Source organism: Lutjanus erythropterus, chromosome 17, assembly GCF_056507025.1.
Source record: "Lutjanus erythropterus isolate fLutEry1 chromosome 17, fLutEry1.hap2, whole genome shotgun sequence".
Lineage (NCBI taxonomy): Eukaryota > Metazoa > Chordata > Actinopteri > Lutjaniformes > Lutjanidae > Lutjanus > Lutjanus erythropterus.
The window spans coordinates 23,218,767-23,236,881 of record NC_139333.1 but is presented as its reverse complement, the minus strand read 5'-3'; the positions used below and the strand labels follow the sequence as shown (position 1 = coordinate 23,236,881).

Genomic DNA, 18,115 nt, shown 5'->3' with positions numbered 1-18,115 from the left:
CTTATTACTACGGCCTTTTTTCGTGCTTTCTTAATTGCTCATTATACTGTTTGTGAGAAACGTTATACCGGCAGCTCTGGGACTCAAAATGCATTTTTGTGTGCGTCATCCGTGTGCCATAGCAAAAAGGCAGGCCACTGTAACCATGTGGTTTAAATTCCAGGGTGGCGAGGGGCCAGTGCTGAAGAGGGGTTGATTACGCTGACATTACCTTGTATGGTATGACAACTGCAGAGCCACCACTGATGCCCACAATCGGCAGAGCTGTCTGAGTGGAGAGGAAGTCCAGGATCTGTGCCACTTGTGCCACCTGAAGACGAAACAGACAGATCCAGTTTAAAAGGTTGATTGCGACAAGTTCATTCTTGAAAAAAGAACAATTCCTTCTTCTTATGTCTGAAGAATATTAAGAAATGTTCATGGGAGTATTATCTAGTATGTGTGGTATTTCTTCTCTTCTAGAATCTAGTATTTATCACATTTATACAAGTGTTTTTGTAAACAGCAAGTTGACAAAATAATCTCACTTCTTCCAAATTGTCTGGAGCTTTCAACTGTTTCAAAAAAAATCTAATTTGATCTAATTTAAATTTATGGCAGCACTTCACGCACGTTTGGTTACGTGATAGGGCTGGAGTTTTATTTGATTGTGCTGAAGTTTTGGATTTTATTTTGCTGTGTTGGGTGTTTGATGTGCATTCGGTGCATGCTTCATTTGGCTTATGCTTCAGTTTCTGCATGCATATGTTATAACCGGAGGAATTTACAAACATGAATTAGTCTGAAAGCTCTCAGTTTATTTTCAGATTCCAAGAAGCATTATGAACATGCAAAGCCCAAATTGCCTCTGGATGCAAATGAATAGACCTACAACCTATAAGCAATCATAGCAATGCAATGTGTGGCGTAGCAGTGCTGGGTCCGTTTCCAGGGTACAAAACGGCAGCCACCCACAAAAGGTTTCATGGTATGTGATCTGTGTGTATTATGAAAGCCAACATAGGTGATCCATTGATCTTTACATTTTGGACATTTAATTGAATCAAAAGACTTGAGTCTGATAGTCAACTAGAACAACTTTTTGGATCAAAATGCTGGTCTGTCGTAAACATATAAACAATTCAAACATCCTTCTTCAACACACGCATTAAGACAATTGATGAATAATTTAATTGTTCTTGCAAGATTTTATTTGGTTGGCCAAAACTGACCATTTTGTGCAACAACGGTACGATCAAATGTTACTCACGAACTCGTGGAAAGTCTTGTCGACTCGTAAACTCAGAGCTTTCAGACCATTTCCTCTTGTGATGTTGTGAAAACCATAAGAGGGGGGAACTCTTCTCGTGAATGTGGAAAGCAACAAAGAATAAGAGACAGTTGCAAGTTAAGATGTGTTGTCTGTTGTCAAGCCAACATGGCAGACCTCTGGATTGACAACTCTCTATAGGAGCCAGGGGTTACAAATTACATTTACTCTTGTTAGTGCAAAAAAAAAGCACTCTTGTGCGCTCAAAAGAATCAGTCAAGTGCATTTGTTTCAAGCATTTTAATTTGAGGAGTAAATTAAGACACATTTCTGTAAAGTACTGTGAGCACTCCTCCTGGTAGAAATGCTGTTTATGGCACTATTTTCTGCTTTTACGAGTTGATGTCAATTCTTCTCCCTTTACGATCAGAAACCATACCAACACCATAATTCAATTTGAGCCAAGACAGCACATGCTTGGCATCTCAATTACTTCTTCTTTTTTGCAGCCCCACTTTGTGAGTAAGCCGACAGGACAGGTGCTTTTTTTACATTAAAGTGTTGCCTCGTGCAGCTTTAGGAAACACGGATGTGGGTGACTGAACACCGTGACTCTAGAGAAGATGTTTTATCAGAAAAAAAAACGTAAAAATGCATAAATTATTTTTACCTGAGCCCCGACACCAGAGCCCACATCATCCTCAAACACCACGCCGTGCAGTCTCTCTGTTGCCATGGTATCGCAGAGGTGTGTCAGAAGGTCTCGGGGGTTGGTGTCGTTGACCAGCACGGTGACCGGGCTGACCACCACGGGCAGGTCGACGAAGTTTTCCCCGCTGAGGCGACCTCTGACCTCAGTCTGGTAGCTGGAGCCGCTGAACACCACCGCCACGTTGATGGACGGGTGGAGGAGGAGCGGCCGGGCGTGCAGGGGGAGCGGCGAGGAGATGAGGAGCAGGAGAAAGAGGAGGAGGAGGAAGAGAGGAGGCCAAGGGGAGGGAGGAGGATGTCCCCTGGGAATGGCCATGTTGGCAGCTTACTGCCTGGAAAGGAGGGGAGAAAAAAGAGGGTGATGGAGGAAGAAGGGGGAAGGAAAGGAAAGAGAGCAACAGTCAAACACACAAGCTGCTTTACTTTTATGATATTTTTGACATAATTCATCATAATCCGTCAGTTCAGATCCATCCCTTATTTCTCTCTCCTGCTCTGTCTGTCTCACTCTGACCCTTTTGTATGACAGTATTAGCCCTGCATTTAGACTCTTGTGTGATGAGTGTGTGTGTCAGTGTGTGCAAGTGTGCGTGCATGTAATCCTCCATAATCCAACCCCCAGTGTCATGACTGTAATCACCTCTCCATCTCTACACATCTCTGATTCAGCACACACACTCATACACACACAGACACAGCCGCTGAGACAGCGAGAGCAGGATGCCAAACTGTCACACAGGTCCTCGACCAATCATCACCGGGATTACCTTACGTTGCATTACTTCAGACTGCCTCTCTCCGCGTGGTGTGAAGTCATCTGTACACAACAAGTGAAAAAGCTATGACACTAATTGCTGTTGAAATCTGTGAACTCGTACTTAATGTTCTCAGTAACCAACATATGGCGGGTGCAAATGTAAAACTGGAGACTTTCAATTTAATTACATGCGCACATGTTGCCAAAACAAATGAGACAACCCCTCAGTTTTAGACAGAGATGTACCAACCCACTTTTTTCCAGTTCTGATCAGATTCCAACATCTGGATTTGGATTTCTGCCGATATTGATACTATGACGATACCAGCATTCTCTTTTCTTGATGATTAGGACTATCTGTTATCATTATTATTATTGATTAGTGGTGGTAGTGGTATGATATGGTTGAAACTGAACCTCAGTCTGGAGAGCTTGTGTAGTGTGTGTAATGTAACTTATGTAATGGCATCATTCAACCACTGTGCGGCGCTGTACGGGTCTGTGACATATCAGGAACATATCATGGATCTGAGTTGTGGGTTTCATATCATTTGGCTAAAACTTTTTCAGTAGAGCACTGTTGAGCTCTCCTTCAACTCCTGACTTAAAATTTCACAAACGAGTGACAAAAGTATGGGTGGAGGCGGGGAGTCCTCTGAAACTATACAATGGGCTGGGCTGTATTCCACTCCAAACCAAGTCCACTGCATGCCCTCTTTTCAAAAATCAAGTCCCTGAACAATTTGTCCAAATCCTCTTTGTAATTATATGCCATATGTGTTTACAATGATACATTGGAAAGGCACATTATGTAAGCTAAAGTTCTGTAGTACGTTTTTTGAATTTGCATCAGCCTGAATGTGAACAGCAGCTTAAAGAAACTTTGACTGTGGTTCAGCATGAAGCATCATCAATGTAAAAAGTCCTCCTCCCCTCGTCCTGGTGCGGTCTTGCATGTTGTTTCCTGTGAGCTCAGAACTGGTCCACCCATCAAGTATAACTTGTTGATCTGGGATGTTGGAGAAAGCACAAATAGTCTCTGGCCACCCTGAGTCCCATTTTATGCATTCCATTTTCCTGAGTGGACATTAGTCAAGAGCATGGCTCTCATCCCCGCTCACCTCCACTCCTCCTGGGGTGGTACGTGGCGGTGTGTCTGGCTGATCTGACTGCATGTTTGAAAGATGCCATGTGCATTGCTGATCATCTCGATGGCTGTTCTTTAATCCAAACCCAATGCTAACTTTTCCAATGCCTATGAGTTTCAACAATAAACCCAAAAAATACAAGATAAAAAGAAAAAAAAAAGTTTGAAGGAGCTACTGGCTGCAGCATCTACATGCACAGTTGTTGCCATGGGAAAACATTACATGAAAGCCACACTTAAAATAGAACCCAAAAATGTACCTAAATGTTAACAGTGGGCTCAACATTTATTCATTTCACCCACTTTTCAACAAATCATCATAATGGCAGAAGTTCTAAATGTAGAATAAAGAATTGAAAGAATTTTTAATGCGAACATATATTGTTTGTGCATAGTTTTGATAAGCTGTTATTTACACATTATAGAGGATGAAAAATGTCACTGTTTTGAATCCCAGTGAGATATGGTGTAAATGTAAGCGTTTAATCAATGCCATGAAATAGTCGGTCAAAAAACATCCACTCTTGAACCAGTTCTGAACGTCTTTTCACTGGTGACTGTAGTCACAGAAAATCATAGAAAAGTGCTCACTGGGTTGGTTCATTCCCTCTTTTAATGGATAATAATCTACACCTACTTTTTGGTGTGCATTCAACACGAAACTCACACCTTGCGTACACCTTCATCGTTCACATCTGCAGCAGCCAACTTCAATCAAATGTTTGCTGTTTGAAGATCATTCCTTATTGAATCAATACTTTTGAACCTTTTGATAAAGGCGGGTGGGCTTTCTTATGGCAAATAAAGATCTCCACAAACAGTTTTATATAGAGTGTCTCATCTGTGGCCATCAGAGACACCCTGTTAATTAACATCACCTCCCAGCTTTGATTCAAAGCTCCTTTCAAAGCAACGCTGGGTTAAATGTGACCACCCCTTCTCGCTGTTCATGCTCCTGGCATCATCAATCATTCATCTTAATAAGGTTTTAAGCTCTTGGGCTTTAGATGCCCAAAGCAATAAATAAATACAATACAATAATAAATACAGTGTGAACCTTTAAAGACAATCTATTGCTGTAATTAGATGCTCCTGATAGATCAACCTTTGGTCAATATGAGGTTATAGCTGCAATGATGAATAGCGTTTATTAGACATTACTTCATAGATCTGTGTTTTTGTTGTTTCGTAGGTGATGTTTGGCTCCACAATTCAAAGACATGTTGAATGTTTTCTTTGGGTTTGCAAAAGTAAATGATATTGCAGATTTTTGTCTGTCAATCTAAATTATGCATAGGAAGTGTTTAGAGCAGTGTCATCTGCATATAGTGACATTTTAGCTGTATATATGGTCCATGTAGACAGGGATTTATTGGGGGGCACGCATACAATCAAATCTAACAGCCTGAAATTGAGATTTATTCAGATCCCCCAAGGAGTGTATGCTGATTTTACACACTGCTGAAGGCTGTTTTACACCTTTTCTCTTGTAAATCCTGGGATTGCTTGTTTTGACTCACTGAGATCCCTTTATTTGTCTCCACTGTATCATTATATCTTGATGTGAGCACAGAGCAGCTGTTAACCCGCCACCCACTCGTGCAAGGTGGAGATTAAAAACAAACAAACCCCCCACGCAGGATACTCTGAATGGAACAGATTCAAAGTGGCAGATATGAGACAGACAGCGTCCGATTGTATTTTAAATAATCAACAGAATAAAAGGCAAAAAGTCTGTACTGCACTGTACATTTTTAAGCTGAAAAAACAGGTAATACACATAATCATCAACCCACTTGTATTTATCAAACACAGCTGTGCATACAGCTAATTTTACAACCAGGGAGTTGCGCAATTAGACCAGACAGAGACAAAATGATATACTTTGGGTTGGGGAGAAATATGTTCACATTCTGAGAGATTGATAACCAGCTGCAAAAACACACCAGAGGGCGAGTATCTAAAATTAATTAATTAATTATGTGGAGTGGATTCTTCTTCTTCTTCATCTAGGTTTCTTTTTAATTAAGTGGTTTGTGCAGCAATAAGTAAATGCTTGTAAAATCACATTTCCACCACTGCACTTTCACAAATCATTTATGAAATATAATTTAGAGTCAAACTATTTTGTAAATTACTGCTTGTCATGTGTCACTTGTTGCTAACTAATCAAGCTCACTGTATTTGCAAACAGTACTACACAAATGACAATAATGTGGATAAAGCAATGAGTCTTAAGTAATACAAATGCTGACAAACTGGCCAGAGTAAGCCAGTAAAGTCATGTCACTTTTTTTTTCATTTTTATAGGCCAGTATCACAAATCATAGTCTGCGCTGGGGATGGAAAAATTCTCCCCAAAAATCTCTCCCAGCTTTGATAAGCTGGTAAGCCAAAATAATATTTTAGAAGTAACATGAAGTATAAAACCTGAAGGGACAGTTTACCCCAAAATAAAAAAAAGAAATACATATTTTTCCTCTGCCTGTCATGCAGTTTATCCAAGATTGTTTTTTTGGAGATGTCAGCCATAGAGATGTTTTCCTTCTCTACAATATAACAGAACTAAATGGCACTCAGCCCGTGGCGTTCAAACCACCAAAAGAATACATTTGAAAAACTCAACAGGAATGTCTCTTTCTCGAAATCATGATCCGCTTTTTTAACAAAAAAAATCCACAGACCTCGTTGTGTTTAGCTTCATGTAGGAACTATTTTCTTTCTGGCAAACTACACCCACCAACCATTGGCTGGAAGTGTGCATCTACTCATGGATGAGAGGCTTGTGATAGTGTGGAATGTAAACATTAAAGGAACAATTCACCCCAGAATCAAAGACACATGTTTTTCCCCTGGTCTGTTGGTAGATAGTTTTGGTGTGAGCTGCTGAGTTTTGGGGCATGATTTTTAGAAAATCGACACTGGTTTTGAATTTTTCATATGGATATTTTTGCCGCTTTGAGCACCACAAGCCAAGTGCCATCTAGTTCCATTATATCAGAGAGAAGGCAGACATGGCTGATATCTCCAAAACTCACACCAAAAAATTCTAGATGGATAAAGAGCACTACAAGGTATTTGATGTCGGGGTGAAGTGTTCCCTGTTCCTACACGAAACTGCTCACAACAAGGTCGGGGAATTATCCTGTGAGACTGGGTCATGATTTCTGGTAAGAGGCGTTGCTTTTGACTTTCTATTTATAAATAAATAGCACTACAGGTCAGAGAAAAAATATATTCTTTAATTTTGGGGTTAACTTTCCATTTAGCGGAACTCAGTGGTGGCAGGAAAGGGTAATTGCGGAAGCAGGAGGACGCAAATATAGAAACAGCGAGAGAGCAAACAGACGAATGCTGACTGGGCGGCTCATATGACTGGAGAGAAGGTCAAGGGTTCAGTTAACGGTGTAATCTCTGGAAAAGGCAGCATAATGGGGCCCAGATTAGCAGTGTGTGTCTGTGTGTGTGTGTGTGTGTGTGTGTGTGTGCGTGTGGTGGGGGTAGTGGCTATAGAAACTTGACGGAGTGGGTGTGTTTGCTCCAGATTAGCAGCAGCAATATAACAGAGTGTGATTACGACATAGAAAGGATGTGAACACAAGGGACGGAGCACAATGTGTTGCATCTGAATTTCAATCACACACGAGCACAAAAACAACAATCGTCCGACTATCTTCTTATCTGTCAGCCAAAGAGAGATAAACAGGAAAACATCACACTTATTATGGGAAACTGTGTAATCACACTGTTCTGTTAAATCCTGTTGTGCTTGTGCTTTTTTAACTTTTGTAAAATTATATTAACATTTGCAGATCAGCTAAGGTGAGAGTGGTAGGTGCATGCACCCAGGTTTTCTATTATTATGGAGATTTCCAGATGGAGTGCAGCTCTGATGTGGGATAAACTCTCTCAGTGGGACCCACGTAAGGCTGTACCTGCATCAGCACTGAAATGGCTACAGACGACCAAAATTCATCCAACAGTGATGAAACTAACCATACAGCTGCTGTGATACATTTTGGAAAACATGATAGAACATGGGAGCAAAAAACCAGGAGGATTACTGGGACGGTACGTACAATCAAATCTGCAGCATCAGACTGTAGAGGTAGTCATCCTTCATCATCCTACTTTGAGTATCCACCCTCCTTTACTGCTGGGCCATTTCTACAGCTGAAGACATGGCAGGAAATGGGGAGACAGAGCGGCGGAACGACACACAGCAAAGGGACTCGAACCCATGGCTGCTGCAGAGGACGCGCACTCCGACAACTGAGCTGCCCGCCTGGGCGCCCCAGCCTCTGAGAATTTATCAAAAAACAAAACACTCTTCCATCTTCTCCATCACCACATCTACTTATGTAACCTGCAGCAGGCCTTGATTTAAAGCAGTTTATTTTTGGCATCATTTGGCAAAAGATCCTTATTAACCTTTAAAGGAGCACTATGCATGTACAAAATTAGTATTGCAGTCCAAATAGCAGGTTGGACCCATAAATATTCAAATCCAATCTAATATATGATCTACAGTTGATGCGAGTTTTTTGATTTCTTATAACTCATAAACAGACCTTATTCATTCAGCAAACATTCGGCATCAGTTTGGCCTCTAATTAATGTGAAACGGGCAAACTAAAACGTTTCCTTGATCTCTGGTGGCATATCATTTTATGATTTATTACAGTAAATTTATTACAGATTCCTCCGTTAAACATAATGCAGCTGGTTTGGACTCCTGCTCCTCCTTTTGGGTCCGTTTTCAGGCTTTAGAAAATCTGGCCCATGAGCTAATCAGTCTCACTCCCAAAATGGCAGTATTTGATGACCTGGGAATGAAACTCAACAAAATAGACACTGAACTGAGTATTAACAAAAATATTGTTTGTCCAAAAGAGGGTGAAAATATAAACATAATTCTCCTACCAATCATACATCAGTCACTTTTGCCTTGAAATTTTCTTTTTAATTGCTCTTGTATAGTTTCTATTTATATTTCTGTTCTATTTTAGTTTAATATACCTCTTTTTCTATCTTCCTCTATTTATCTGTACTTATTTTTATCTCTGTGCTGCTGCAACACCCACATTTTCCCTCTGGGGATAAATAAAGGCTTATCTGATTAGATCTTAACTTGTCTTATCTTAATTCTTCATAACAAAGAGGAAAAAAGGCCAACACTGATTCATAACAGGAGACTGTCCTATCCAAAAAAATGACAGAATCAGTGTTTAGTAATGCACAAGAAGGTTTACAATCAAGAGGAAAGTAGGTTTGGGGCATTGGACGACGCCATCAAACGCTGCAGTGGCTGACCACTGGAAAAATCATGATTTAAAAGCTTTCTGTAGCTCCCATAGAGTCATAAGTTCTGTTTTTGATATGTGGGAGAGAAAATATAAAGAAGCTGTTGCTGCTCTTCATTGCACTATGTCTCTGTGTTGTGTTTATTATTTTCTTGTTAAGCTCAGACATGCGGTGCTGAGTTGAAGGACCTTTTAGACCCAGCAAAGATATCATCATCCATCGCAGTATTTCACTGTGGACATCGTCATATGTCAGTTCAGACATCGCTCAGTCCTTGTAGAAAGTTCTCTTGTGGCCATATTAGCCCTGAGTCTTGTCTGTCAGTAGCAAAGGGAGAAGTTAGTTGACGTTACTGTAAGGCGACAACACAGGAAACCACGTCCTGTTTCCAAGCGTCATGCAACATTATTTTACATTAAGAATTTCTGCTCATGCAACCTGAAGCGGGCCTAAATTTTAAATGTTCTTGAGCAAAAAAAAGTTTCGATCCACTATTAGAAGCCATAGATATATGTTGCAGGAAAAAAAACAATATCATTCTATTTGCTTTTATGTGATATCGTCTTTTTATTGTTTTTATAGCTTCTGTCATTTCATTTTTATTGATTTGTTCACTTATTTTTTTATTGTTTTATTACTCTTCTTTTATATTTTTGTTTTATTATTTTAATCCTCTACTTTATTGCTTTTATTTATATAGTTATATATATATATGATTTATATTGTATTTATTTTTGACATTGTGTGTCCTACTTTTTAGCGTCTTTCTGTCCTCTTGTTTTAACTTTATCTTCATTCGGTCTTAGTCTTGTTTGGCTTTATTGTTTAGCTTCTGTTATTTGCTTTCTCACTTTTGGCCTTGCTTTTCCTGTCAAAAAACTTTGTAAAACTCTGTTTTTAAATGGTGCTATATAAATAAAAGTTATTATTATTAAGTTATTAATTTAATATTATACATTTTTTGTAAATAGTTCATAACAGTGTGCAAAAAGACCAACATTGATTCATGATTGAAGTCCATCATATATGTCCAGAATAAACAATATAATTATGCACATTATGAGAAAGCCTTTGGACCACATGTTCAGCTGATTAAGTCTGTCCCCCGTTCACTAAACCTCCTGGGACATACAGTATATATGCAGTATAGTGGAGAAGATTCAGTCATTTAACTACTTAGCTGGGATATGATGGAGTCCCTACTCTGAGTCCCCAGGGGGTGGAGAGGAAATGAGTGGAGAGGATCTAGTTGATGGGATGAGCATCATCACCAGAGACTTATCAACATGTCTGCCTTGAACCTTGTTTCTCTGCAGCACCTTTGAAACTGATTTGATTGCATTAATTAGGACGCCTGAATTAGTGTCCTAGTATTAACGTAGTAGACGGCCTTCCTCTCATCAACATACTGCAGGCGCGGCGCTCTGACAGCTGCATGAAACATCAGGATCCTCTAGAGCCTCATTTATGCAGAACTTGAGATCAGTCCAAGAAATCCCAGAGTGAAAACTTTATTCTGCAGCACTGATTTCATTTCCTGGTAGTGGTGCTCTAAATTATACTGGAAATCACTAATTAATGCTGATTTTAAGCATTTTATATGCAAGAATGACTTTGCTCTGATATACTTGGTGCTTTAAGAAGTACTAAATCTTTTCATTGAGTAAAAGTAGTATTACCACAGTGCAGAGATATTGGAGTATTGGCAGCAAAATATACTTACTAAAACTACTCATTCTGCAGAATGACCTGTTTCAGAATAATGTAAATTATCTTATTGGATCATAATTATTGATGCATTAACATGTGCATTACTTTAATACCGAAGCAGGTAAAGTTGGAGCTAATTTTTATTACTTTTACTTTATGTATTTTTTGTTTATATTCTGTATAACTAATCAGATTTTCCTAAATGAAGTTGTCAAATAAATATAATGGAGTAAAAAGTACAATATTTCTCTGAATTGTAGTGGAGCAGAAGTATAAGGTAGTTAAAATTAAGGGAATACTCAAGAAAAGTACAAGTATCTTGAAATTGTACAGTATAATAGTTGAATGACTGCACTAATTACAGCAATACTGATGTAGGAATATAGGAAATTATCTGATATTATAGCTTCCAGCCACCAGTGGCAGCACTGAGCCCAGTGTTGCTCCACCTGCACTCTATCTGGGTAGGTTGTGTCTTAAGTACTTTAAGGTTCCATGTGTAAAATTTAGTGGGGTTCATCAAACAACTTTCACATTTTTTGCAAGTCTCACAGCCGCTGTATGTTCTCTTTCATGCTAGGATGGGGAGAATGAGACAAGGTGTTAGCAACCTGCAAGCTCGACCCGAGATGCCACTAAATCCCTCACCCTGGTCCTATAAATGGTTATAATCAGTCTTTTTATACTAACAATGGATCAAATGACTACATGGTTTGCTTCAGTCTCAGCGCTCAAACCAGCATAATTTCTAGTCACAAAAAGCTCTTAAAAAACGCTTTTTACACGACCTGCACATCGACTAACAGCAGAAAGACAAAGTTATCTATGAGCTGGATTACAGAACCATTCCATTGTTCTGAAACCCCAATAGTGTGAAAAATGTCCCATTGGATCGAAGGCCCATTTGTCCGACAGCCTGTTATCCTGAAAACAAATGGCCATTGCTCTGAACCGAAGACCTACAGCTCAGAAAATACCCACGCTCCTGTAGTTATTAGTTCAGTGACTGCTGAATCAGCAGGGGTTTGCCCTTAATAAGTTATCTTTCTGGCTTTACACTAAATGACAGTCCAAGAGATTTTACTGTTGTAGACAAATTTCTGGTGTCAGAGTAAAATCATGAGCTTTATCTCAGTTGGTGTGCGCCCCATTTGTTAGGGTTAAACCTATCTGAACCCAATTCCAACTGCAGGGAGTTTGTAGCAGTGGGCCTTCAGGACCATCGGCGACTATGTTTTTAGGAGAAAGGGTTGTTCTAAAAGTCCATTTTCAGTCCAATGGGACCATTTTAAGAGTATTGGGTTGTCAGAATAATGGGGTTTTCAGAGCAATGGGCAGTTTAGCAACTTAATTGTGCCTATCTGCTGTAAAATATTTTGCCTTAAAGATTTTAAAGGGATATTTCACCCAAAAACATAAATGTCACTCATCCTCATGCCAATTGAAGTTATTTTTTAGTCCGCAAAACAGGTTCACATGAAAGGAGTGTTGCAGAATCTCCCAAACAATGGAAGTGAATGGTGACAAGTTTTCAGACACACAAAATATAACAAAAAAAACAAACATAAAATGCCTCCATACTGCTCGTCTGCTGTAATTCAGCTCACCTAAAGCCCCAACACGCCAAGCTGACTCGAAAGATGACATTCACACCACGTTTTTAGCCTGAATCTTCGCTGTAGGTCTGTAGCGAGCGCACACCATCTGAACTAGACATGTTGGGGCTTTAGGAGACTTGGATTATGCCAGATGAGCAGCATGGAGGCATTTTATGGGGTGTTTTTTGTTTCATTTCAATTGATTGGGAGATTCTGCAACACTGTTTTCCTGTGAAACCCCAGCAGTGTTTTATGGACTAAAAAATTAAACTTGACCTTCAATCGGCATGAGGGTGAGTAGATGGAGAGTAGAAGTTTGTTTCTTCAGCACTCTTCCATTCACTAACTTTATGAGTAATGGGTACATGAAATGTTCCCTGTAGATGCCACTCCAGGCGCAGATCAGTTGTCTTGTGCTTGTGGACATGTGGTTAGAAATTCAATACATGTCAGCGCACTGTAAGTCCTGACTTCAATCATACTTTGGATTAATGAGACTCCACTCAATGAAGCACTTCCATCACCCTTTCCTGAAGTCATCATTCAAGCATTCATAGCAATGTATATGACAGTAAACACACCACAGAGCCTGAACCAGGAGCAGCCACTCTGTCAACGTCAGCCAGCCTGACCGCTCCACCCTTCTTCTCCTCTGTTTATCCCTCCATCCCTCTGTCTCTCCTCCTTATGGGTGAAGACAAGTAGATATCTGTCCATGCTCATATATGCAAACACACACACACACACACACTAACATCGAATGAACATACAAATTAGACCCACAATATGAATAAATGAGTGTGTCACATTTAACCCCTGAGCTTATTATGAAACATATCACATAACGTCTGCAACATAAATTTATCATAATTAGGGTTTTAACAGCGAACACTGCGGCTCCATCTCTCTGTGGGTTCCTGCTCTCGCACAGAAAGACCTGACAGCTTTACAGGAAATCGTTGCAGGCCGGACGTATCAGCTGAGTTGAGTGACGTTGAGGGGACTCGGGGCATTGCTAGATCGGCTTGGCCCCCCTACCAATCAAACATAAAGCAATCAAAGTCTCAGTGACACCCAATCTGCTGCCACACCTGCTTCAAACAGGCACTTGCATGAAATTGTGCAAGTGTGCATCCATTCATATGTTCACACACATATTCCTGATAGTCTGTGTCAGTAGTTGCCACTCTTTTTTGCTTGAAACTCTCACAAGCCTTAACATAAATCAATGTCTAACCCCTAACCCTAACGCTGACCCCCATGTTGGTAACTGCTGCTCTATTTTGTTTGAGAATCCAGCTAAATTCAATAATTCAGGAAACAATTTAACTTGTTATTTTTGCAAGAAAGGAGAAATAAAATAACTGTTGAATCTTTTCACATCCTTTTTATGTCAGGTCTTTAGGTTTTGTAGATACAGTAAAAGTAGGCAGTATTTCACAAAAATGCAAGGAGAAAACATCCTAATTGTGCATAAGATAAATGTGCCTTTTCTTTTCTATTATCCCTTTAATCATCTTTAGTCCCTTTTTATTTATCTTGGGACCTTTGTTATTGAACTGTACAGCAAAAGAAACTGGTATTTGATGTCGCAACATGATATTGCATCCATTTAGACCCTTAGAAGAGGATGTTCAGGTCAAGTATCCAGTAAGTTACAATACAAATATACATTTTGTAAGAGAAATCCGTTTTTCACTTTACATGTCCTATTAATGTTCTTTTGCCCCATCAGATATATCCTGTGGGCCCTTGGCGGGCCCCAAACCTCAGGTTGAGAACCTTTGCTCTATGAAAGGAAAGGAAAATGTGGAACAGGATGCTGCAATGTAATATGTACACTGCATCTGCATAGAGAGGATGTTAAGAGGCCTCAGTAGGAAATGCATAAGCCAAATAATATTTTTTTTATAAGATAAATGATTTCTTTTTACTTTTATTGTCCCCTTTATCATCTTGTGATCCCTCAGATTTATCTTGTGAGGTCTTGGCAGTGGTTCCCTAACCCCAGCTTAGCAAACACCGCTCTCTATGTTAATGTGAACTGTGCAAAGGAAACTGTGTTACATGATGCTGCAACACAACACATGTAAAGATGCAGAGGAGTTTGCAAATAATTTTGCCTTTATAGGTAAAAAGAGACAGTATTTTACAAAAAAAACACTAGAATTAGACAAAAGTCAGAAAAGACAGAAAAAATAAATCTAATTTGGTGCAAATGCTTGTTTCTTTTTCTTCTATTATCCCTTTAGTGTCCTTAGATTTATCTTGTGACCCCTAGGATGGATGGAGGATGTTCAGAGGACTGTATTCTTAGATAAGATAAATATGATTACAATTATGTTTATTGTTCCGTTAATCATCTTGTGGCCCCCTCAAAATTATCTCATGAGCGGCCCCTGAACCGCAGGCTGGGAAACACTTCTCTATGTTACTGTGAACTATGGAACTACAAGAATCTGTGGCACATGATGTTCCAGCATGAATATATTCAAACGCCAATTAGCGGCCTCATAAGAATGTTCAGAAGCCTTTAGAGGTAAAAGTAACCAGTATTTCACAAAATTGCACGATTTTTTTTTCTTCTGTTATCCCTTTAATCATCTTTAGGCCCCACCGGATTTATCTCAGGACCCATAACTGTGAAGTGTGCAGATAAAAGAAACTGAGATTGCAACATGATATATGTAAATTGCGTCCGTTTGCGCCCTTATTGTGCCGTTAATCATTTTATGAACCCTTTGGTAGGGCCCAGAACCCCAGGTTGGGAACCACCACTATATGTTACTGTGAATTAAGCAGCTAAAGCAAACTGTGATACATGATGCTGCAACATGATACATGGAAACTGCGGTTTGCAGGATTCTGAGAAGCCTTTAGAGGTATTTTATAAAAACGCAAGCATTCAACAAAAGTCAGAGAGAATAATTATAATTTTTCTACAAGACAAATGTTATTTGTTTTCTTTTATTATGCCTTAAATCACATTTAGGCCCCTTACATTTATCTCAGGACCATTTATAACTGTGAACTGTGCAGCTGAAAAAACTGATGTTGCAACATGATGCATGTAAACTGCATCCATTTGTACTTTTTTTTTTTTACTTTTATTGTCCATTTAGAATCTTTTGACCCCTCAGATTTGTCTCTTCAGCTGTTGAGGGGCCCCCACACCCCAGGTTGGGAACCACCGGTCTGTATCACCATGAACTGTGCAGCTAGAGGAAACTGTGGTACACGGTGCTGCAACATGATGCATGTAAACTGGAGCATCTTCTGTCACTAATGGAGAAAAATGAGAGCAGCTCCATTCAGCTTATGGGTCAAATCAATGAGCATTACCAGATAACTGATACCACAGTGAAAACACTGCAACTGTAACATCCACAATCCATAACTAAATGACTCATATTGAGTTAAGCGTGCATGCAGGTGTGGAAGGGATTGTGCACACACACTTAGACAGTTACACACACTCCAGCTAAATGCCGAAGCGCTAAACCTCAGAGTGAAAAATGCTAATATGTCCTCTTACAGTCGCTCCTGTTATAGTAACAACTGGCTGTTCTGTTTCTGTCAGCGGCGGCAGCGGCAGCAGATGGGAGCTTTCTCTCGAGGAAACTCGTCACTTATGAAAACTGAAAGTCTGACTGCTTTCATACTGTGTTTCTTCACTCACGCTCCCCCTGAGCTTCTTATTCTATCGCTCCATATCTGTCTGTCCCACTCACTTATATATAAAGTATGAATTCCTGACAGAGCAGTGGCAGAGAAAGAGTGTGTGACAGACTTACCTGTGCTTTCTGCCGTCATCCAACTTGAACTCCTGCTGCTCCATCGCTCCCTCAGCTGATTTTCCTCCAAGTGTCTCTGTATTTCTCTCCTTTTCAGCCAGTTTTCACCTCCTCACTCCCCTCTCAGCACCTGTAGGAGTACGCATTTAGACCAAGTCTGCGTGTGAGTGTGTTAGTGTGCGTGTGTGTTTTTGGCAGCTTTTGGATGTCTGCACACTCCCTTGGAGGACTTGACAGCAGGCGTATGTGATCTCCGAAATTTTCCTCACTTTCTTCTCTCACTTCTCTCTTTTTTTGTCAGTGAACACATTTGCAAGTGGTCATGAAGGTGAGGACAGGACATCAAAAATGGGGGAGTAAAAAAAGGAGAGGAAAAAAGGATAGTGACAGAAGACGAGAGGTGCGGGAGCCCCTCAGACGAGCATCTGTGTGTGTGTGTGTGTGTGTTTTTGGTGCGCGTGAACCCGCTGTGTTTAGCTCTCTGTCTGGATCCCTCCGGCTCCCCGCTGGTTAGGATGAGGAGAGGAGCGAAAGAAAGGTGGGGGGAGGAGGAGTGATAAAATGCCTCTTCAGCGGAGGACACCGGTAACACTTCAGCAGCAGCAGCGGCGGCGGTGACGCTTCCCCGCCGTCTCCTCCTCCTCCTCTGCTGTCTCCTTTCCCCTCTCCCTGCTCGGGGACAACAGATCCATGGGAAGTTAGAAAATCTCACAGACAGACGAGGAAGGGTCCTGAGTGCGCTTCTGCATCTTTGGAGCAAAAGTTTGGTCCAGTTATGAGCTCCTGTGGTGGTGCTGGTACTCCACAGCGAGAGACCCCCCCCCCCCTCCCCAGTGATGATGCCTCCTCGGGTCCTGTGTGATCAAAAAAGAAGAGGGGTGAATAAAATTTGAGGTTTTCCCCCTATGAACGTGGGATGATCCAGATGTTGGGAGCGTCAGGAGCAGCGGGACAGATGGCAGGCACTAGCTGTGCACTAGCAGGTCCTCATCCTGTTGCACTGATTTTTTTTTTTTTCTCCCACCACCAGAGTTTTTCTCCCTCCTCTCCTCCCTCACCGTTACCGCTCATCTGCCGGGCACCGTCACGCCAGTAATCCTGCTTTCCATTTCCTCTTTAACTCCATCTTTTCTTTATCTCTTTCTATCTCCTCTCACTCCATCACAGGAGGGGCTGCATGTGAGTTCTGATAATAATGGTGTGAGGATTTAGCCTGCCTCCCTTCCTCTCCTCCCTCTCGCTCACTTTCAGCACCACCCCTCCTCCCTCCTCCTCCTCCTCTCCCAGCCCACTTTTGCTCCCGTTTTTCTCGGTATTATTCACCTTCATCCTGTCACGTATCCCGCCGTCTTTTCCTTAAATCACCTCACTGTATCACTCGGCTGTTTCATTCCCTATCTCTGGCTTTTTTTTTTCCTCCCTCTTTTTCCCCCTTTACCATAAACTGTTTCAAAATGAATCCCATTAATGGTGCTGTTTTGCCGCTCAGGACCCCTCAGGCTCTGTCCATCGTTTATCAGTGTGAATGCGTTTTTACAGAGTCAATAAGCCAACAAACGTCACATTCACCTTGGCAGAAAACACAAAAGCCAGAAGCCTCACCACGAGGCAAAGCAAATATTGCACTGAACTTGAAACAATTAGTCCATTAAATGAAAGGGGAATTCCACCTATTTTATACATGAGGTTAGCGTAAAAGGGAGGGAGCACAACAAACTCAGTTCCAAAAAAGTTGGGACGCTGTAGAAAAAGTAAATAAAATAAGAATGCAATGATTTGCAAATCCTTTCTTACATATATTCACTTAAATACAGCAGCAAGTCAAGATATTTACTGCTCAAATTG

At 40.7% G+C, this 18,115-nt stretch overlaps 1 protein-coding gene across 1 annotated transcript in view; it reads right to left on the bottom strand.

Annotated features, from left to right (window-relative positions):
- LOC146312256 (glutamate receptor ionotropic, NMDA 2C-like) overlaps positions 1-17,411 on the bottom strand; it is an 80,654-nt gene extending 63,243 nt beyond the window's left edge. The window contains exons 1-3 of the mRNA XM_084740833.1: positions 16,271-17,411; positions 1,920-2,292; positions 212-310 (exon numbers count right to left, since the gene is read on the bottom strand). Coding sequence (XP_084596959.1) covers positions 212-310; positions 1,920-2,276 — 456 coding nt within the window. The 5' untranslated portion in view covers positions 2,277-2,292; positions 16,271-17,411. The remainder of the gene's footprint in view (positions 1-211; positions 311-1,919; positions 2,293-16,270) is intronic.
- Positions 17,412-18,115: the final 704 nt, after the last annotated feature.